Raw genomic sequence first — 23,588 nt, 5'->3', positions numbered from 1 at the left:
CCCCCCCTTCCTTGGGAGTCTCTCATCCAACTATTGACCAGGCCAACTTTGCTCAGCTTCTGAGATCAAGCTAGCCTGGACTGCAGCTTCTTACTCCATGACAGAGCTTTTTAGTGGTGATGCTCATCACAAAGTATGATTGATTGACTGGATTTATCCACTGCCACTCCCAAAGCCAGTCTGGCTTGTAATGGCTTACAGTAAAAGAACAAAACCCCATAAAACAGAAATTAGTCCTCGATGGTGGGTAAAATAATCTATAACACTCCCTCTACGCCAACTGTTGCCTGTAACGCCAGGGCACACTGGTTCCCAATATCCACCATCGGGAGAGATGCCTCTGCCCAGCTGACCAAAGGCTGTGCCTCTACAGGGCTCTGCAGGGGCCTGTGTAGGGAGGGACCAGAACTTCCTGGCCCATCCTCAACCAAATGGCTGGTGGAAGAGTTCTGTCTTGTTGACAGCTCCATCAAGGCCCTCAGCTCTTCTAGGAGCTCATTCCACCAGGTTGGGGCCAGGACTGAAAAAGCCCTGACCCCGCTTGAGGCCAGGCATACCTCCCAGGGGACAGGGATAACCAGCGGATTCAAACCCACAGAGCGAATAGCCCTATGAGGGGCATAAGGAGATAAGTAGTCCCTCAGATATGCAGGGTTTAGGCTGCGGATGGCCTTAAAGGTAAGATCAAATACCCTGAATCTGATCCGGAAGCTACCTCAGCATAGGCTGGACATGGGCCCTCCAAGATGATTTTTTGAGGGCCCTAGCAGCCCCATTCTGCATCAACTGCAGTTTTCTGGTCAGAGACAAGGGAAGGCCCAAGTACAGCGAGTTACAGAAGTCTAATGTGGAAATGATCATTGCATGGATCACTGTGGCCAAGTGTTCCGGGGACAGGTAGGGCACTAGTAGCCTAGCTTTATACAGATGGTAAAACATCATTTGGGCTACTCGTATGATCTGAATCTCTGAAGTCATGGAGTCCGCAGGCACAGCCATAATCTGTACCCCATCCAAACAAGGGCAGTGCACTTCCTAAGCCTGCCCTCTTTTACCTACCCACAAGACCTCCATCTTGTAGGAGTTGAGTTTCAGGTGCCTCTGCCTGAGCCATCCAGGCCCTACTTCCAAACACCTGGCAAATGTTTCCGGGGGGGGGGGGAGTCCAGCCGGCCATCCATCAGGAGATACTACTGGGTGTCATTAGTGTACTAATGACAGCCCAGCCCAAAGGCCCTGACCAGCTGTGCCAGAGGGCACATATAGATGTTGAAAAGCTTGGGGGAGAGTATCACCCCCTGCAGCACCCCACAGGGTAGTGCAAAGGGGCCGGGCAACTCTTCCCCCACTGCCATCATCTGTGTCTGGTTCTGGAGGAAAGAGACCAGCCACTGTAAAGCTGTCTCCCAAATCCCAGCTCCAGCAAGACGGTGAGCTAACAACTTGTGGTCAACCACATTGAATGCGGCCGACAGATCGAGAAGCACGAGGATAGCCAAACCTCCACGATCCTCCATCAGAGCAATCAATGCAGTTTCCATCATGTGGCCAGGACAGAAAGCAGACTGGTATGGGTCAAGGGCTGAAGTGTCCTTCAAGAAAGCCAGGAACTGGTCCACTGTGGCCCTCTCAACCACCTTACCCAGAAACACAAGGTGCGAGACCAGGCAGTAGAATCAGCACCACAGGAGGCAGGGAGAGGCGGAGGAGGGTTCTCCCGGTCCTGTGGTGGAATTAGTGGAAGTCAATGCAACTTTCCACAAGAGCACTGTTCTATTTAATTTTCTTTCCATTATCGCAAAGGACTTTGAGAAGTAGTATGAGCGCCCATCATGAGATTTGCAGTAGTGTCCAGGGGAATCCAAATAGTTCAACTAGGCCAGGGGTGGCCAAACTGTGGCTCTCCAGAGTTCCATGGACTAATATTCTCATGGGAATTGTAGCCCATGGACCTCTGGAGAGCTGCAGTTGGGCCACCCACCCCTGAACTGGGCTAACCCCCCGCCCCCCAAAAAGGCCCACAATCCTAAATTAAAATATCTATTAGTCCCGACCCAAATAACAAGCCTATGTGGTCAGTGCTGAGTTACAGCCCGCTTCCCCGAAACCAAATCTCACAGCATCCCAGGAAGCATCGGCTAGGGCAGGACGTTTAGCTGCCCTTAGAAACCGGGGGGCAGGGAGGGAGGGAGAGAGAGAGCAGCTCACAAAACTGCAGCCCGCAGGCACTTCTAGTGCATCTCGTGGACTTTACGGGCGCTCTTCGCCCCTGTATAGTTCGGCTGCACCACCGAGAAGGAAACGTAGAGACATATTGTGGGCAAGCGGCTTCGCCGTCCCTATTGCGCACGCGCACCCCGAACCCAGCAACGCAAGCTCAATAACAACGAGGGGCATCCAAGTCTGAAAAGAGGCTGATTAAGCCCTTCGTTTTCAACGTCTCTCTCGACAGTCCCCTTCCTACCCCCTCATCCCCCCACCTCGGATTCCCCGGCTCTTTCGCTCGAGATCTGCAGACGGTGAGTGCTGGACGGGGCGGGGAGAGGCGCTCTACAGAGCGCCCCCGTCTCTGTTTAATGATTGCAGCGGCGGCGGAGGAGGAGGAGGCGGGGGAGGGAAGGTCTTTGATGGGAAATTTCCTCCGTGGGGGTGAAGGGAAGGTGGAGCTGCACGCGCTCGAGAAAAGGCTACAGCGCAGCAGTTAAGCCCTGTCCCCCATATGACTCATTAAAGGGGCGGTGGGTGTGTGGGGGGGTGTCTTTAAAAAAAAAACACTTCGGCAGCATACCTGTGGATGTGTACATTCTGTTCAGAATCAACGTGCACAAGACAAGGCAGTAAGGGGTAAGGAAGTTAAAAAAGAAAAATGCCAAGTGATCCTTTAAGCCGGTGTTGTAGGTGTCAGTTGCCTCTGCCCTATTACTGCCGTGCGTGCACTTGGTTAGCTGGGTCGTAAACCTGCAAGCCTCTACATGTTGCAGACGTTGGACTGTTTACTAATGCGGAGTTGGACAGGTCAAAGGTGCTAGCTTCTTCCAGGTGCCAGGAAACGCAGCAGGGTTGCTGTAACTTGTGCAGAGTTAAAATTTAGCTCTGTGGTGTTTCCCTGTCAAGCTGGTATGTTTACATCCATAAGCTATATGCTGCGTTTTCTTCCCACATTTCCACAGAACTTGGGGGTGCAGCACATGCCCCCTCATTTTACTCCCACAGTATCCCATGACACTGAGAGAAAGTGCCTGGTCAGCCTGTGAGCTTCATGACGGAGTGAGCATTTGACTGGTCATTAAAGGATGAGCAGCTGGCAGTTTTAATGTCTTTCTGTGTAAGGTATTCACCAAACAGGTTTTGTATCTACTTGTCATACATGTGTATAGCTTCCCTTGGCCCCCTTTCTTGGTTTTGTACTTGAATGGGGAACCTGTTACATTTTTATGTGGGGGTTTCAGCCTGGGTTTTCCCAGGTTATAGCTTGTCACTCAACCACCTGCACCACACTTGCTTCCGGAAAGGTTGCTTGAGCGTCATTCTGTTTATGAGGTGCTAAGTCAGATATATGTGATCATCCTTGGTTCATCATCCAGTATCATGAGTGGATCTGTCATGTAGAGAGCTTAAGAGTTTCCAGGGGATGCTGTGTGTCAGAACCAAGGAGCTTGTTCTTGCCTTGGGACCATGTGCTCCCATGCACCAGCACCCCCACCCTCAGTTCCTCTAGCATTGCCAAAGTCATGTATCCCCAGTGGTTGCCTAGTTTCTTTTGTGAGGTTGTCATATATTCCGTTATTTAGATTGGATGACTGGCTGTTGCTGGTGGGCCCCAAAGACCAGTTATTGAATCATTGCTCCCTTGTTTTAGAGACTTGCCAGAGACTGGGATTCTGGTATATATAGACTCCCATCCCAGAGGGTACAATTTATAGAGGCCAAGTTAGATTCTGTGATGGGAAAGGGTTTCTTGTCCCGTGACAGACTACAGTATTTTAGTTAGGCAATGTAGATTAAACTGGTTCCAGTTTGGAAAATTGTTCACCTTTTTGACTATATACTTCTATGACATCAGTTCTGCCCCTGGCTAGGCTACATATATGACCCATATAGCTATGGTTCCTGTCCTGTTACAGAGTGGGGGTATGTGCCCAATGGACCTGTGTCTTCTTCCAAAAGGTACAACCCACAATTCTCTCAGCAGCTGGTGCTATCCAAAAGCAGGGACCCTAGAAGGCATCAAGGTGCAAAGATCCTTGATTGGATTAATAGGGAGTTCAGACTCCACATGAAATTGTTTTGACAACATTTTTTCAGATTAGATAAGAATATCTTTATTGACATAAGTGAAATTAACATAAAAGGAATATTAAACTTTTAAGTAGATACAGTTTTCATAAAACATCAGTTAGCTTTTAAAATAGCCAACAAAACCTTGGCTACTGTTACAATAAACACTGGGTCCTTGTCGCTTGATATAACATTTATGATGTTATTATAGCTAGTAATGGCCTAACTGAAATTGTTTTGCCATTTGTTTCTTTTGTTTTCAATGTTGGTCAATGAACATAAATAAATAAATGAAAAATGCCCAATGGCATAGGTTTTCTGTTCCCATACCGATGATACGTTCCTTGTTATGGTGGCTCTGTCATGACAGTTTATCTTTTGGAGACCTGAGCATGAAGTTATCCTTATTACAGATGCTTCACTCTTGGGTGGAGTGGCCACTGTGAGGGATTGTTCTCATGGAGGGTCCTTTTCAGTCTTGATTGAAATGAGATCAGAGCCCTGCAGGACCTTGAACAGTTCCACAGGGGTTGTAAAACATCTGTTCTGCTAGGCCTGGGGTTGAGGCCCACAATAAAATCTGAATCATGCTGGCCTCCCTGCCAAAGCCCTAATCTATATGTCAATTAGGGCCAATAATATCCTCCCATCTCCTCTCCTTCCAACAAGTGGCAGATCTAGGCAACTGATAACTACAATGTATTTTTAGATTTTAATTTCATAAATTTAGGATTTTATATGTAATCAGTATATTCATTTTTATATGTTATGATGTGATCTGCCCTGAGTCTCAAGTGAGAGGGCAGAATAAGTATAATTATTATAAATGAATATAAAGAAGTTGAGAGGCAACTTCATATTAATGTGCTAAAATTGTGGGCAGTTTGTAATGCCCATTGCTGTTTCGCAGATCATAGAATCATAGAATCATAGAGTTGGAAGGGGCCATACAGGCCATCTAGTCCAACCCCCTGCTCAATGCAGGATTAGCCCTAAGCATCCTAAAGCATCCAAGAAAAGTGTGTATCCAACCTTTGCTTGAAGACTTCCAGTGAGGGGGAGCTCACCACCTCCTTAGGCAGCCTATTCCACTGCTGAACTACTCTGACTGTGAAAAACTTTTTCCTGATATCTAGCCTAAATCGTTGTACTTGTAGTTTAAACCCATTACTGCGTGTCCTCTCCTCTGCAGCCAGCAGAAACAGCATCCTGCCCTCCTCCAAGTGACAACCTTTCAAATACTTAAAGAGGGCTATCATGTCCGCTCTCAACCTCCTTTTCTCCAGGCTGAACATTCCCAAGTCCCTCAACCTATCTTCATAGGGCTTGGTCCCTTGGCCCCAGATCATCTTTGTCGCTCTCCTCTGTACCCTTTCAATTTTATCGACGTCCTTCTTGAAGTGAGGCCTCCAGAACTGCACACAGTACTCCAGGTGTGGTCTGACCAGTGCCGTATACAATGGGACTATGACATCTTGTGATTTTGATGTGATGTCCCTGTTGATACAGCCCAAAATGGCATTTGCCTTTTGTACCGCTGCATCACACTACCTGCTCATGTTTAGTTTACAGTCCACAAGTACCCCAAGGTCTCGTTCACACACAGTACTATCTAGAAGCGTATCCCCCATCCAGTAGGCATGCTTTTCATTTTTCTGACCCAGATGCAGAACTTTACACTTATCTTTATTAAATTGCATCTTGTTCTCATTTGCCCATTTTTCCATTGTGTTCAGATCTCGTTGAACTCTGTCTCTATCTTCCGGAGTATTTGCCAGTCCTCCCAATTTGGTGTCATCTGCAAACCTGATGAATAGTCCCTCCACCCCCTTATCTAGATCATTAATAAATATGTTAAAAAGTACCGGGCCGAGCACCGAGCCCTGAGGTACCCCGCTACTCACCTCTCTCCAGTCTGATGAAACACCATTGACAACAACTCTTTGAGTGCGGTTCTCTAACCAATTCCCTATCCACCTAACTATCTGAAAATCCAGATTGCAGTCCTTCAACTTATCCATCAGAACATCATGGGGAACCTTGTCAAAAGCTTTACTAAAATCCAAGTAAATGACATCAACCGAATTTCCCCGATCCAGCAAACCTGTTACTTGGTCAAAAAAGGAAACATACCCTACAGAATTGATCCATAACTGCCCAAACAGAAAATATTTATTCATTTATATTTTAATTTATATGCTGCCCCTCTCCAAATGGTCTCGGGGTGGCTTAAATCAACAAATAAAAAACATATAACATTAAAATTTAAAACACCAAACTAACTGATCTGTCCGCAGCACCTCTACAAACCTGGTTATTAAGGTGTTACTGGCTAATGGGGGGTTTGGCTGGGGACCACATCAGGTGGTGATGGTAAGCCCCAATTGCTTGTTTAAATACATCTTTTATTTAAACATGCAAGGGGGCACAGGGTTCAGGAGCCTATGCCAGAAGGTTACTCTGACTTGATCCATGGTATTGAAGCTCAAATCATCTGAACTTAATGGCTTAGAGACTTAATATTTTTTTTTCACAGGAAGTTAATGATGTATTTGTGCATTCACACGAACCTACTACTAGAAAGTTTTATATGTCTAAGTAGAAGCAGTTTTCCTTCTGGTGTCATACAGAGATTTCTCTGGGTACTGCTTTGTTGCAAGTCATATTTGAATATCTGTGGTCCCTAAGGATAAAGGTTTGGCCTTTTATTCTCTAAAGGCCCACCTAGTTCCCATCTCTTGTTACTATAATGGAATTGTGGGGTATCAGTTGTCTCCTATCACTTATCTGAAAGATTTCTTAAGGGATTATGTAATCTTTGTCCACCTTGGGACGCATTGGTTCCCCAGGGGTCTCATTCTCTCATTTTGACACAGTTGTTTCATAAGCCCTTTGAACCCGTTGCCACATATTCTATGCAAGTCTGTTTCTTAGTGACTGTTACATCAGCCAGGAGGGTAAGCAGCTCTTCAGATTAAACCACCAGTTTTGAAGATTTTTCCTGAGAGGGTAATCGTTCAACCCAGTCCTAGGTCTCCCTAAGGTAGTTTCAAAGTTCCATTTGCCAGGCTGCTACTTGATTGTTGAAAATAGAAAGCTGAAGAAGACTGAAAGCTAGGCTACTATTATGTGATGAAAAAATATTCTTTGTTCCAATCAATGTACTATGCCAAAATGTGGTCCAGTTAATTACATGTTCTCAGTAACATTTCCTCAGTGTCATGACTATTATTATTAAAGTAAATAAAAGGTTAGTTACAAAATGAATTTTATTCATTATGTCACTGAGGAAATTTTATTCAAAATGTATAATTAACTGACCCATGTTTTGGCATAGTACATTGATTGGAATGACGAAGAAAAACATTTCATCACATAATAACAGCCTGGCTCTCAGTCTTTTTCAGCTTTCTGCTTTTCGTCATCGCTGACAGGTCATCCTCTCCATTTCTGCTACTTGATTGTCGGTGGGCATGTTCGGCACCACTACGCTTTGTCCATGCAAGTTGAGATGCTCAAGTGGGAAAGACAGTACTGCATTCACTGTTCAAGTGAGGGGAGCATATCCTTCCATCCGTTGTGTACCTTGCTAGAATCTCCATGTGGGATTGTATAGAGGATAGATGATGAAAACAGGTTTGCACTTGCACTTACCTGTAACTACTGTTCATCAGGTATCTTCTGTGCAGGCTCACATACCCTTCCTCCTACCCTGCTGCATGCTTTGGCTTCCCTGCTGAGTACATAGTCCCTGGGCAGGAACAAACTTCCTGGTTCTGCCACAGAGCACTCTTTGGAGGCTCCTAGCTGTAAAGACCTCTCCAGTATCAGGCCTGCTCCTGCACAATCTTCATGTGTGCCTGCACGGAAAGTACTCGAATACTAGTTACAGGTAAGTGCAACTCTTTTACCTGAACTTTGGTCATGTTAGTTTTGTCATTTATCGTCATTACAAAGTTAATTTATAATGTAACTGAATGAACTGAAAGGGCTTTGGTGTGCACTTGTTCTGCCCGGGATGGCACAGGCAAGCCCAATCCCATCAGGTGTTGGAAGCTAAACAGGGCTGGCCCTGGCTAGTATTTTAATGGGAGACCGCCAAAGATTTGGGTGGTAATTCCTCAAAGGAACACTGGGGGTTATGACACAGAACCAGGAAATGGCAAGTCATATCTGAATGTCCCTTGCCTGGCTTCCAGACAATTCTTGGATCTCCTGACTACACTACACACACCACAAATAAATAAATAAGTGCCCCCTGATTGATTCAGTTATGTATTCAGCAAGCCCTTCTTAACACTCCTAAAATGGTTGCCTTTGTTGTTTCATAAATTGGCAAGGTCGAGAAACATTTGTGTGTGTTTAAGTCTCAGATGGTGTGTTTATTTCATGTACATTGATGTTTACAGATAAACTTATTAGTGTCAGTGGTTCCAAAAACCCAAGCACAAACATTTCCTATTGGAAATTGATGACTTTAACAGTTCAACATATAAAGGAATGTCAAAGTACACTAAGGAGAAGAAACTTTTCATTTTTAAAAAAAAGGATATTATCTGAACATGCACAAAAACTGTCATTCTGATATCATTCTAAGGGACCTCTCATATCCTATTTAATCTTTCTGGCTCCTATGCTGTAGCTATCAGACTTGAAAAAAGATGATTGTGAATATGCATGTTATCTTCTAATTCCTCAAAGAAGTTGCGACATTGTAGCATTTCTACATTTTTCCTGTCTGAAAATGGGAACTGAGTAAAAACCTGGGTATGAGTTTATGCTACCACCCTAAACAGAGTTGCATCCTTCTAAATCTATGGAAGTCCTTGAGTTCTGAAGAATGTAACGTGTGTCATCTTTCATTGTGAGATCTCTGTGTTGAGTGTGATGCTATGTGTTACAAATAAGTAGAGCTCCAAGTATTGAAATACACTTTGCTGAATCAAGAAGCCCGTCTCAGAGGTTCACTAGAACCATTAGCTTAATTTTACTTTTCATCTGCCATATGTGTGTGTATGTGTGTGTGTGTGTGTGAATGAGGATATTTGATTCTAACAAAAGGCCTGCTGTAAGTGTTCATGAACGATATCCCACAGTCATTACACTGCGTGCACATGCAGAACTGTGGTAATTATACCGTATTTATCTAATTCACAGTGTCCTTTTCGGGAACTACTAGGACCTTCAGAATAATAGGAGTGTGAAATGTGCTTCAAAGTTCAGAAGATTTGAAAATAATAGCATCTCCTCTAAAATTGTTCAAGTTAATTTTTGTGAATTTGTGCATTTTTCATTCATCTGTTTTTCTGTTTTATGATATGCTTATTACTATAACAGAAACAATTATGTTAGCCTTGCTCCCACTTAAGACTATTCACAACTGTCTAGACCAGGGGTAGTCAAACTGCGGCCCTCCAGATGTCCATGGACTACAATTCCCAGGAGCCCTGGGAATTGTAGTCCATGGACATCTGGAGGGCCGCAGTTTGACTACCCCTGGTCTAGACTGTGGACAGTTTGTGAGTATAATGGATTTGTGCTTTGGTTGATCACAATGTGATTCAATTGGATATACTGTGTATTTAAAGTTAAGTGGGGCTATTTTGAAAGTATATTCTATATATCAGGGTTTTTCAACTATAGTTTCATGAAACCCTGGGGTTTCTTGACGGCCCTGAAAAGATTTACTTAATTGGTGGGAGATAATTAATTTTTATATCGGTTTAAGAATGATAATGATACCTTTATTGGCATAAAATAAGTGAGGGACAGATACAGAGTAAATAATAAAAATGATTTAAAATATCTTTGATCTAGCACAATATACAGCCATTAAAAATTCAGCCACACATTGTGGTCTCTGCAGAATGATCATTTAGCAGAAATTGAATTGTAACTTCTTCATTTGCCAGTTCCCTAGATAAAAATAGGGAAGAGAAAAGTTCACTGTGAGGGGTCATGTGAAGCTGACAATCCAAAATAATATGCTGGGTTGAATCAACAGAGTTTGCAGAGCATGAGCACAATCTTTCCTTCTACAGACATCTAAAATAATATGCTGGGTTGAATCAACAGAGTTCACAGAGCATGGGCACAATCTTTCCTTTCTAGGATCATGCTGGTGTTTTCCCACTAGGACATTTGAGGGAAGTGAACTCATTCTTGCTAGCATGAATACTCTGCACGGGGTGGACTAACAGGGTTATAGAAGTATTTTTCCTTTCTCCCTGGACTTAATTGGATGCGCAAGGCAGCAGGGAAGCATTGGTAGGGATGAGATGGAAATAATTTTCACCATTCAAACTAAACTAATCTTTGTTTAAGGCATTAAAGATAGACTCATTAAGCATCAAAAAACAATCCATGGAAGTCGTGCAATTTTAGATTAAATGGTAAAAAACCATTAAATGTACTAGTCTCATCTCTAAAAAGTATTTTAAGCCAGAATTTGAATATTATCAACCAAACCTAAGTCTCTAAAAAATGTTGACCCATCTTGGCACATGTAGGGCACACATTTAGGCACCCTGAGAATTTGACAAAAGAAAGCTCCCTGGATCCTTTCTGTATTCTTATTAAAAGCTTTTATCCAGATAGGGATGCTATAGAGCAACTGGGTTAAAATTTCAGCCTTGAAAATTCTTATAACAGCTGGGACATATTGGTTACCTTCCAAGAGATGAAAACATTTAATTTGCCCTGAGGAACATTTAACTAAGTTGGCAGACTGCTTACAATGGACAGACCATTTAAGATTATAGTTGAATATAATGCCTAAATACCAGAAATTCTTAACTTGGTCAATTGTCTTGTTCCCCAATACCCATTTCCTTGGATTCCAAGTCCTAGAAAAAAATAAAGCTTTAAATTTCAAATAATTAATCACTAGGGAGTTGTATTGGCAATAAGAATAAAAGCAGGAGAAATCTTGACAAGCCGACTCTTGTGTAGGAAAGGATGGTTGTATCATCTGCAGTGTTTAAAATTAACAATCAGGTGATATGACCTGCCCCCCATGGCCAATGATGGGTCTGGATAGGGTGGGAAGGAGCCCGAAATATATTCTGCATGATTGCACCACTTCTGGGGTTTCTTGAAGCCTTGAAGAATGTTTCAGGGGTTCACAATGATAAAAAAGTAGAGAATGGTGGCTATAGATATTGTATATATGCTTTATAGGATTATTTTAACCAGAACTGTATTAATACACCATTGTTATATAATGTATGTGGAAATCATAGGTTCTTTCTCTCTTGTGTATGTTTTTAAATTGCTTGACGCATTCCAAGGCATAAGACATTCAGCTTCTTTCAGAGTCTCTTGGTTCTCCTTTCTTTTAGCAGGCAAATAGACAGGCTTGGCAGTGATAAATTGCCTATGTCTCTTTGTGACAAGCTATCTTGTGTCTTCAATGATAATGGACTATATTTAGAAGCTAGCTTAACATTTCATTATTTATTCACTACTAGAAAGAAATCAGTGCCTTTTGTTTTTATCTTTATTGATTTTATACCCATCTACTGGCACATCCCCATTCTCCCAAGGCCCCTCCCACCCCATCAGCGAAACCCTTCCAGAGCCATTGCAAAACCCTTGTTGAGAAAGCCAGTTTAAAGAATATAGATCCCCATAATCTAACTTATTTTACCATTTTCTGTCTCATCCTTCTAAATACTTAATTTCTCGTAAGTATTGGAAAGGTAGTAGTCTGGTCAGTCTGCTGAATGTTATGTCTGGTATTAAAGCCCACCTTTTTCTCTGGTTTTGCAGTTACAGAATGTGTTGTAATTATAAAAATATTTTCTTTACATTTTCACATCTTAATCCAGATATCTGAATGCAAACTTATTTTCTACTAATTTAGAGGAGTGAGAGAAGCTGACAAAATTGATATTTGGGGATTTATAAGTTTTGTTTGCCTTTGGGCACAATGTGGGTTCATGTAGTGTACTATGAAATCTAATAGGAAGTGTTGATGAAAACCTTGTTGAATGTACATAATTTTTGTATTTCTTCTAACATTTGAAGAATTCTGCCCAAGAAACTTTTATTTGCAACCCTGTGCACATTTGTATATATTTAAATCTCTGTAGTTTTGTGGTAGCACTCATAATGTATGTGTATCTAAGATCATAGCATTTGTAATGAGTTTTGTCCTCCTGATGTCTGTCATCAATCTGTATAGCTCTATTATTTCTGATAACTGAAAGAGAATTTCTTAGCATATTGTGTTAGACATATGAGTTTTAAATTTAATCTGTATCTTCTCTCTAGGTGAACATTGACTGGCAAATTGTACTTTTTCCAGAGCATATGGGGAGCTTTTGATCTTCAGCTCTTTGAAACTAGATGTAGAAGTAGCATGGTTGTGTAGAGTTACTCTTTGATAGATCCAGTTAGACTGTCTGTCTACTTTTTAAAAATCACAACTGACTTAAGGCTGTGCCATAGGATTCTCAAGGCAAGAAATGTTCAGTGGTGGTTTGTTATTGCCTGCCTCTGTGTAGCATCCCTGATAGTCCTTGGTACTCTCCCATCCAAATAATAACTAGGGCTGACCTTGTTTAGCTTCCAATATCTGATGACACTGGGCTATCCTGAGTTGTCCAGGTCAGGGTGACTGTTTGCTAAGCTCAGCTTTCTCCATCCCTGTTCAGGTGTCAAAACCTTTCTGTAATGGAATAATTGGGGCAGAAGGTGCAAGACTACTAGTACTATGGAGGAGGGAAGCACAGAATGGACTGCTTCCTCTAAATAAGGATTTGAAGGGCAGCCATCCTTTCAAGCAACTATAAAGATGTTGTAAATGTAATTATTCAAATTATGAGCTTTTATATTTATTTTCTCATATGTTTGTGTGCAGTATTTTTAAAACCTGATCAATTTTTTTTCTTTTCATAATTGACAGGTAGAAGCCTTCTACGTGTGCCTTGAACTACCATGACATCATGGCAAGATTTCGCAGGAGAACGTGCATCATTTTGTTGCTTTTTATTTTATTTATTTGCTCCATAATGATGGCTTTAAAAACTCTGAGACCTGAAAGAGCTGGATTTGGAGATCCATTTGGTCTTGGCCTCTTACCAGATTTTCAGCAACGAACCACACATGTTAAAAATAAGTTCAGTGTGCTGAGGGAAGCCAAGGAAGATAGCTTCACGAACACCAAAAATTTGCACAGTTTGACAATGAATTTGAAAACTCCTATGGTTCCATTAGGAAAACTGGAACAGGCCCTTCCTTCTCCTAATTATGACTTCCATGTGTTTTACTATGGTTGGTTTGGGAATCCACAGTTTGATGGAAAATATATTCACTGGAATCATCCATTGCTGACACACTGGGATCCCAAAATTGCAAGTGGTTATCCAAAAGGAAGACACAGTCCTCCAGAAGATATTGGATCAAGTTTTTATCCAGAACTCGGGCCTTATAGCTCCAAAGACCCTTCAGTCATAGAATCTCACATGAAACAGATAAGCTCAGCTTCCATTGGTAAACAGGCTTTCTGTTTTATTACTGGCATAACATTGATTTATTAGATTTCAGACATTTCATAGAGCCTGGGGCAGGAGTTTTGTATTATTGGCATCAATGGAGTAGAGTAGACACAGGAAGGAAGTATTTGAGGCTAGGTTTAGAATACTTAAAGAGAGGATCCAAGGAAGGTAAAGGCCTGAATGTTCATATTAGAATTTACTTGCCAGAACTGTCATATCACTAATCATACTTTAAGTTGGAAGGATGAAGATGCTGCAGCAAAACAGAGGGATGATTGGCTTATATATCCCCAACTCTGCTAACCTGCTAAATACCTAGCAATGTGATACCTGGGCAGAAAAGGTCACTTTTAGGAATGAGAATATGAAAGCTACTAAGCCTCCCGTTGCAACTGTGACATATCCTGAAATAATAATAATGTTTATTTTTATATCCTGCCCTTCCTGTGTTCAGGGCAGGTTATAACAATAGTACAATAGTCTTGGATGCTTTAGGATGCTTAGGGCTGATCCTGCGTAGAGCAGGGGGTTGGACTAGATGGCCTGTGTGGCCCCTTCCAACTCTATGATTCTATGATACAGTAAGCAATGCTGTGGAGAATGCATCAGTTCACAAACTTGTTTCCAAAAGCCAATAAAGCTAGCAGAATTCATTAAATAAGAACCATTTTTTCCCATTTGGGAAAAAATCCCAAGCTGTCTTCTACTATAGCTCAGTTTAAACTAATCTGCAAAGGGAGCCAGCCCCATCATGGACAGCACTGAGCTGGCTGCTCCCACCCCCTGGCCAGTCTTGGGCCTCCATTTGGCATCCTCTCTTCCAAACGGAATGGGGAGCAGAATGAAAATGGCTGGCAGCTGTTTAAATCTGACAGCGGGTGTGTGGACCTGTCAAGGTGTTGTCTTTAAACGAATGGCAGCCATTTTAGCAGTCCCTTTCACTCCCCCCCTTAAGTGAAGGGGATCACTAAAACCCGTGGTCCCTGCCTGGTGTAATGAGCTCCCGGAAGAACTATGGGCCCTGACGGAACTAAGTAGGTTCCACAGGGCCTGCAAGATGGAGGTCTTCTGCCAGGCTTTTGGTTGAGGCCAGGCAGGTAAAGGAGAGAGATCTGCTCCTCCTCCAGCATTACATTATTACTCTGGAGTCATGTCAACAATCGGGGTGGGGGGGGGAGTACTGGTGTGGGAGGGATGGGATGTTTTAGGGTATTGTCCTTATTGTATTTTATATGTCGTTAGCCACCATGAGCTGGCTGGCCAGGATTGGTGGCCTAGAAATATGAGAAATAAATAATAAGTAGAGAGCATTGAAAAATACTGGCAAGGGTATTTTGGATATTTCTTCCAGTTTAGGTAAACTGAATGCACATACCTAATAAGAACCAATTAATACTTTTGCAGTACTGGAACAGAAATAGCCTTTTGCTGAGGCAGGCACTTAATTATTGGTTTATTTGCTTATTAGGAGTATTGGCTCTTTCTTGGTATCCACCTGGTATGCATGATGAAAATGGAGAACCTGCTGATAGCCTGGTACTTACTATTTTGGATACTGCACACAAGTACAAACTAAAGGTATGGTATTTGAACTTAGACTTGGGGGGGGGAGTTACAGACAGTATTTGTTTTGTGATTTAAGGTTTTGACCTTTAAGGCCATATGCTGTCTGGCTCCAGCATATATGAGGGATCGCCTGTCGCCCTATGCCCCCCTCTGGGCCTTATGCTCTGCGGGTTCTAATTTACTGGTAATTCCCTGTCCCAGGGAGGCTTGCCTAGCCTTGACCAGGGCCAGGGCCTTTTCGGTCCTGGCCCTGACCTGGTAGAATGAGCTCCCGGAGGAGCTGCGGGCCCTGTGGGAACTTTCAGCATTCTGCAGGGCCTGCAAAACAGAGGTTTTCCGCCAGGTCTGTGGCTCAGTCTGGGCAGCAAGAAAGATCAGGTCCCCCCCCCCCATAGAATGGCAGCAGCGAGTTCTATCAGCACCTCTCCACCTCCCTCTTTAGTGCAAATGATTAGGGTTTTGTGTCCAGGAGTTTTCACTGCATCTTCTTGGTTTTATAGGTTTCATATATCTGTTTTAGCTTTTACCGGTTTTAAGGGAATAGTTTTTTATGTGATTGTAACCTGCCTCGAGCTTTCAAGGGGAAGTGGGTAATAAATATAATAATAATAATAATAATAATAATAATGATAAAAATTATGGTATGTAGATGTTATGTACAGTTTTATTTCATCTGTGGTTTGGATTTTATATTTGTCTTCCAAGGAAAGCCTCTGTCCAATAGAATGAACCTTACCAAGGCTCCATAGGTAGCAGAAGGGAGCTGTAGGCTGCAGTACTATATGCTATGACTGGCACAAGACCTCTATATTTTTATTTTTAATATATTTATAAGACATGACATATAAGTTGTTTATCAATACTGCAGGTAGCATTGCATCTGATGACTGATACGTTGCCTGACAAATAGTACAGAATGAATGACTGCAATGCATACAATGTTACCAGTTTTTTTATTTAACTATATTACATAGCTGGTACATAGTTTTTCTACTATTTTGACTATTGTAGACCTTAAAGATCCATAAGACCCTGCAATGCAGCTGCACATAGCAAGAATAAACAATAGTCATTTGTAACATATATGCTGACTGTTAATACATCTGTAGTGGGGCTGATTTAAATTCACAAGATTAGGATCCACCACTGAAATATGTGCCATGTTCAGACTGTGAAGACAGATAAAGTTGCTCTTGGACACACACAACTCTAGAACTCTTTTCAGACCGTTCTAGAAATAGTATAAAACATTGTTTTTTTAGGCTGCTATTCAAAAGTTACAGTGAAGTAGATGAAAAAGTAATTTAAAATTTAATTCAGCTTTTTGTGTATGTACATTTGTTTTATTAACTGTATGAAGTTCCCCAAGGCCTTGGGAAGGAGTGAGTAGAAACTGAACAGTAAAATATACGAACCCTGGCTAAAAATGACTAAAAATAACCTAGTCTTCGTAGGCAACCTGTTTCCTGAATTTTCATTGGAAAAATAGCCTTGACATTTTCCTCAAGCTTCATTATCTGTATTGGATACACAGATACTACCATAAGGCATTCTTTAAGGCACCATAAAGACTGTAGCACAAGAAGAAGAACCAGTTCCCACTTTTCCCGGTGTTCATCTTCCCCAGTAGCTAAAATATTTTTCAGGATTCAGCAGTTCACTTAGGTCCTGTGAAGAGCCCAGTCATTAGATTGATAATGTTAGATTTCCTTTTGCTGTAGATAATACATACAGAATGGAGAAGAGTTATTTTGGGGGAACTATTTTCATTACAGCATGGAGATAAAGACTATATGACAATAATATTCTAGACTTGTTGTAAAGGCACTGCTATTTAATCCTTGCAAACAACTACTTGGTGTGGTTCTCTTACTTGCCCTTGCAACATCTCTCCCTGCCTGGCTTTAAAAGGGTTAGAAAGTATGGGGGAAGTTGCATCAGCTATAGCATTGCATTCTGACTAGTAGATGCAGTAGAGATGTCAAAGAGGGGGACACAGCAGGAGGGTGCTTGCAGACCTAAGGAATGAAGAAGAAGAAGAGTTATTTTTTTATCCTGCTTTTCACTACCCAAAGGAATGGGAGAGGGGAGTTTGAAAGAGAGCATCACCATGGTCAGGCATTCTTTGCCTAAAAGAAATGCAAGAAAAAGGCTTTACTAGCTGTTTCTATAAAGTCAAACTTTGTGTAGTCCCACATGCATGTCCACTTGCAAGGGACACTGGCCAATCAATTTGAAGCACTACAATATAGAAAAGTATTAGGCATTGCAAAAAAACTTATGCAAGCACAACAGCACTAATTTGGTCTATGTTTCAGCTTGCACATTGCTAGATCCAAGCCACTGTTACTAAATTTGTTAATTTGTTAGTCATGTGTAGCATATCAGTGACCAAAAGATGGCAAACAAAACCATCACTCTGAAGTTGTTGTTTTTTAGAAAAAGCTTCTCTTCATGATCACTACCTTCTGTATTGTCACAGAAGAACAGAGAACTGACTCAGTAAAAATTACATTCGCTTTGGAACCATGTGACATTTCTTGTTTTATAAAATTGGCTTACCTTTTTATTTTAAAAATACAGAAATCATATTGGGCTTTATCCTACCTCTTCCATCAGCCAAGTGTAGAACATGAGTCTCTTTATGAAAAGCTTCTTTATACTAGAGGAATGTTCCACACATAGTTGAGACCATTTCCACATTAGGAGACATACCTTCTTCTAGTCTCACTTTGGATTTCTTTTGGATGAAGCAAGTCGACTCTAGCACTTCCGCATTTGGGCTTTTCTCTCCTTCTAGGTTGACATTCACAACATGCTTTCCACATTGAGTCTGACAGAGGCAGCCTCCCATCATGCTTTGCTCCCTTCCCCTTTTCAAAAAATGCGTTTTTTGCCCTATGGTGCCTGCTTGCACCTTTGTTTTTGTTGTGCCTCCTAATCCCACCTTTTAGTGTCCTTGATCAGCTCCCTTCCTACCTTCCAAAGTGTCTGGAATGTAATTTTTTTTAACCTGGATTATAACATTATAACGCTGCTGTGCTAGGTTGCAAGACTGCTTTTAAAAAAAAATTACAAACAGCACTGTAACATGATCACCCTCTTTCTTTAAAAAAGGCAGATTTTTTGGAACAGAAGGAGGGAGAGGGAGGAAGGGATGGGGAAGATGGCGATGTGGAAAGGGTTGTGCCCAAATGACTCAAAATGGCAGGCACAGGGGAAAAACCTGATTGCATGCATTTCCACATTGGGCAACCCCAAATTAGACCCTGCCTGAAAAGGTAAAAACTGGTTTACCGGGGATTCCTTTGATACAGGGCAAGTGAGGGAACAATTTGGGACAGCACCTGAAAAAGTCAATTTTAGTACAGAAACAGATGGAAAAGTCAACCCTTTACGAATGCAAATCCAAACGATATTGCTAGTGCAGAGACGTCAGAGTGGAGTAGTAGGATACAACTCATTGCTCTGGATTATTATTATTATTACTAGTAAAAAAAGCCCGCTGTAATGTAAATACAGCAGGCGCTAGCGGCCCCCAGACCCTTCCCGGGGCGTGTGGCAGGCTTTGTGGAGCCCCCCCCCCCAGCAGCCGAGGCCGGCCATGTGTAGTCCCATGGTTGCGGCGCGGCCTACCTGCGTCCCTGGCGGCAAGGCAGCAGATATCGTCGGTGGGCTGGCAGTGGGGATGAAACGTGTGTGCCAGCCGGTGTGAACAGTGGAGGCGGGCTCAGGAGAGAGTGGGGTCGGGCGGTAGCTCGGCGCCGCACCCAGGTGGTGTTGCCGCTGCTGGGCACCAGCTCCGCCACAGGGTGGCGGTGGCCTCTTTCTACTGGCGTCGATGGGTGTCGGCGGGAGCTGCCGGCACCAGCCGCCGCCTGCCGTCTCCTCATGTGTGCAGCTGTTGGCCGCAGCTGTTGTTGGCACGTGTGAGCGATGGGCGCCGCCGTCGAGCACTGCCTTTTGCCGCCATCTGTTGGGTGCGGCTCTCACCGTGTGCTGTTGCTGCTGCTGCGTGTTTGGAGCCGCGTGTTTGCACCAGCGCAGCTGACCTTTGCAGGGCGCCGCTCGTCTGGGCAGTGAGGCTGCAAATGGCGGCAGCCTGGCGAACGCAGCCAGTGTTGGAGGGGGGCGGATTCGCCAGTCCAGCGGCAAGGGACCAATCGCGATCCGTGCTTTGCGCGGCTCACGATTGGTCCCTTGCCGCCGGACTGACAATCAGAGGGCCCAATCGGCAGGCGCAAAGCGCCTGTCGATCGGTCCCTCCGATTGTCAGTCTGGGGGAAGGGGCCAATCGGCACCCTTCCTCATCCTGGACAGGGCCCGCCCTCGGGGCCCTTACTGTTTTATTTTATCCGCTCCGCAGGAGCAGTTAAAGATTATTATTGTTGTTGTTGTTGTTATTATTATTATTATGAGGTATAAACTTTACTTGAAGTTGTATTAATTAAAATTTGTTTCTGTAGTACTTTCTACATGCAGTACTTAATACATCTAGTATTAATCATACTTTACATTTTGCCTTTGCATATTGTTATGTGGACAAGTATACTACTGTTGTGGTTTTACATTTTCTTCTTGTTGTGTAATCAATTATAGTAGAATATTTTGTCAGAATTTCACATGGAGTCTTTTACATCCTTATTGTATATTCACTTCAGTTTGTTTTTCACTTTCATGTAGCTGCTTACTAAGGATTAATTACTTCTCTTACAAATGTGTCAAGCATAATTTTCCCATTGTGAGACTTACTTTGTAGGCTTTTATCTTACTGTGCAGTTTAGGTTTTTTAAGCAAATGAAATGACCGCTGACACAAATACAGTTCTGAGTGTTTGTGCAGACTTTGAATTTTTCTCATGAATTTAGGGTCCCCCAAGTGCCTTTGTGATACCACGGACCCTCTAGTACTTCCTCTAGCTCCCGCTATTTTTTAAGCCTCACTTATTCAGATGAAAGCATGGCAGCAGCGGCACTTGTTGGAGGACCAGGACAACTAGTAAGCATCTATTTTTGAAGAAGAAGATTCGGTCCTTATATGGCACTTTTTTCTACCAGAAGGAATCTCAAAGCGGCTTACAATCGCCTTCCCTTTTCTCTCCCCAACAGAGACCCTGTGAGGTAGGAGAAGCTGAGAGAGCCATGATATTACTTCTGTGTCAAAAAAGCTTTTTTCAGTGCTGCGGTGAGCCCAAGGTCATCCAGCTGGCTGTATATGGGGGAGCGGGGAATCAAATCCAGCTCGCCAGATTAGAGTCCACGCTCCTAACCATTACACCAGGTTGGCTCTTTGTGATTCCATTCCCCCTTTTAAATGTTCCTTCTTTCTATTCCCCCCTTCTCTTTACTGACTTCCCTCTGTTTCTTTTCATTTCCATTTTGCAATTCTTTTTCAAAGTAAGGAGGGGGAGGCATTGTGTTTTGCTGTGCCTCCTGTGGTAACCATTTTGGACTGGCAGTTACCACCTGCTCTCAAAATACTGAAAGTTTCCAAAGGATCAAAAAGACAGGAGGTCCTCTGTTCTAATGTCATATTGTTAAGAAAAAAGGATCCCATGGACTGTTCTACAAAAGGAAAAGTCATAGTCAGAAGACATGCTCCCTCCTCTGTAAAGGGGAAAGTATTTTTCTAAAATGGCAATTTCCATCTATAGTAAGTAGTTTTATTAAAAATCACAAGGTTAAAACTTGCTTACTAAATAAGATGGGTACTTTCAAAATCTTTTAATTATATTAACCAATTAACTGACTCAACAGTTCAAGGTAAAAATGCTTTTATAAATTCCATTTAAAACATTATTTTGACTTCTGCATCTTACTTTCTGCCTACATGTGTGCAAATCATAGGAAAACATTGCAATATGTGCTAAAGCAATCCCATTTGGAAACCTGCTTCGTTCTCAGACCAACATAAAACCTTAATATTGGCCTTTACTGATGTGGAAAGCCATATTGTACAATGCCTTAGCTAATCTACAAATAGCAGTTGTTTGGTGAAAGTTGTGCTATAGGTCAAAGATCAACTTGGCAATATACAGCTTATTTTTTTGTGGAGGGGTGGTGTTATGTTTAACACATACTCCACCAGTGTCAGGAGACTAGCCACAAACTGGCCAATTAAATACAGCAAAGGCAGTATAGCAAGTGTCTCAATTTAGTTTTCAGCAGAGGAGCTAGTTGCCTAGAACAGTGGTCCGCAACCTTTTTAAGGTTGCGGCCCCTTTGCCAAGGGGTAGGTGAAGAGGGCGACCCGGGGCCCCACGCAAACATGCATGCGTGGACCCGCTGCACATGTGCATTTGCGCATGGTGGTGGCGCAAGTGCACATGTGCGGCCGTTTCGCGCATGCATGGAACTGCCATGCATGTGCATTTGTGCTCCCGGCATGCGCAAATGCGCATGCGTGGCGGGTCCGCGCTTGCACCACTGGCATGCCGGCTGTCGCACTTCCCTCTCCCCCCCCTCCCGCAGCAAGAAGCTTGCCAGGCCACGAGTTAATCAGCCACTTCGGCGGCCGATTTGCTCACGGCCTGGCGAGCTTCTCGCTGCGGGGGGGGTGGGGAAAGGGAGCCGTAGCCTGCTGCCAAGGCTCTCGCGGCCAGGCACTGGGCCGCTGACTGGGGGTTGATGACACCCGCCCTAGAAGGAATAATATACAGTAAAAGCATTGTTATTGGGCACACAAGAACAAAGTTTCTGGGGAAGACTGGGAGAAAAATTGTATACTATTGATATATGCAGCATATAAATGTTTCCAAGGCCTTGTCCTGTTGAAGTTAGCTGTGACAACCAGACAACCCTAGAATTTAATCAGCAAAATAATTTTCCATTCTAGTGTATTGTCTAAAAAGAAATATACTTTTTCGTCTGAATTACTGTATTTACTAATATATAAATGAATTTAGAAATTCTTTTATGAGCTAGAATTCAGCTGATTAAATGACTAATATTTCTTTTACATTTTTACCTCGTCCTTATTTCCAGTTCCTATAGATTATGCCTAACTTCTTTGTAAATAAGTGTAAAGTGAGGTATTATTCCTGTTAAACAATGGATACTTACCTCTTCCCCATGCTTATTAAACAAATACTTTAGAAATTGGGATCTTTCTCAGCAACAAAAAGACAGTTTTGGTAATAGCCAAAGATTTTCCCCAGAGTGTTAATTAGGGTTGCCAACAGGCCTGTGGACCTTTTTAATAGGGACATGTGGATATGAGAAGCTGAAAGTTTTCATAGCATGGAGGTAAATAACATTGCCTGATTAATAACATCCCATTAAAAGGGGCATTTTTTTCCTGCGAAATATGACAGTAACCCTAGTGTTATGTTAATGTAATATAATGGTTACAATGTTGTATTAGGACTGACATTCTTGGTATCTTGGTTTAACCCACTTCTCCTTGATTTAACACACTTCACCAGTTCTCAGATCAATTGTGCTTCCCTAAGTAAATGTTAACTTAGTGCTATGGCCTCCCAGATTCTACCTGAGGCTTTATTGCTAATGGTCATTACATGGTCCCAAAAGAGAAGACAGGAGACACAATGGCTGATGAAAGGCAGAAGGTAGTAATTCTTCATCAGTAGACTGTCCAGCTGCAAATTGTCTTACCAATTTTTTGTCAAATTGTAGCAGGTTAGAATAAGTGTTTATATGTATGGGTTCATGCACAATAAAACATGAAATGTTGATCTTGTACATCTAATCAAGCCACAAAAAGCCATCCACATAGAGAGATCTGACGCAAACTCTGGCTGTGTTGTTTTATATTGGATGAAATTCCCATGGTTACTTTACAGTGACCCCTGCCCTGTTTTAGTAGCTGTATGGTCCAACTTGGTTGTTTAATCTAGTCCCGTTGCATCCCAAACTTATTTTTGTTAAGAGAAAAAAATAGGTTGTACTAATCTCAGGTTATGCACTCCTAAATTGGTAGTATTAGTTACTTTTTAAACTTCCTGTCCAAAATTTTCACCATGCAGGTCACTTTTCATATTGAACCATACAAAGACAGAGATGATCGTAGTATGTACAACAATGTCAAATACATCATAGACAAGTAAGTGTTTTCTGAAAAAACATTTCAACATGTCCGATGGTCTATATGCACACTTTTTTATGTATCTCATGCTGCCATCAGTTAAGCTTATGACCCTCAGTTAAATTTCCTTTTGATATGGCCTGACGTATTTTGATTCGATCTAGTCTTAAGAGATTTTATATACCTGCAAATTATCAGATG

General features: G+C 42.5%; 1 protein-coding gene and 1 long non-coding RNA gene across 9 annotated transcripts in view; one reads left to right on the top strand and one right to left on the bottom strand.

Moving 5' to 3' along the window:
- Window positions 1-2,338: 2,338 nt before the first annotated feature.
- MANEA (mannosidase endo-alpha) overlaps window positions 2,339-23,588 on the top strand; it is a 29,498-nt gene continuing 8,248 nt past the window's right edge. For 2 of the 6 annotated variants that reach the window (XM_077304015.1, XM_077303974.1), the window contains exons 1-4: window positions 2,339-2,519; window positions 13,187-13,773; window positions 15,247-15,356; window positions 23,329-23,405. In XM_077304015.1, the coding sequence (XP_077160130.1) occupies window positions 13,227-13,773; window positions 15,247-15,356; window positions 23,329-23,405 (734 nt within the window). In that variant the 5' untranslated portion in view covers window positions 2,339-2,519; window positions 13,187-13,226. Of the gene's footprint in view, window positions 2,520-7,980; window positions 8,171-9,224; window positions 9,347-12,935; window positions 13,087-13,186; window positions 13,774-15,246; window positions 15,357-23,328; window positions 23,406-23,588 lie in introns of those variants that run through there. The other 4 variants (XM_077303983.1, XM_077303992.1, XM_077303999.1 and 1 more) reach the window with 4 other exon arrangements.
- The window catches only part of LOC143820787 (uncharacterized), a 34,597-nt gene continuing 27,387 nt past the window's right edge, over window positions 16,379-23,588 (bottom strand). For all 3 annotated transcript variants that reach the window (XR_013225504.1, XR_013225507.1, XR_013225505.1), the window contains one exon: window positions 16,379-17,362. This is a non-coding gene — a long non-coding RNA (uncharacterized LOC143820787). The remainder of the gene's footprint in view (window positions 17,363-23,588) is intronic.

Source organism: Paroedura picta, chromosome 1 (genome assembly GCF_049243985.1).
Source record: "Paroedura picta isolate Pp20150507F chromosome 1, Ppicta_v3.0, whole genome shotgun sequence".
NCBI lineage: Eukaryota > Metazoa > Chordata > Lepidosauria > Squamata > Gekkonidae > Paroedura > Paroedura picta.
This window is presented reverse-complemented; position numbering and strand designations above follow the sequence as displayed.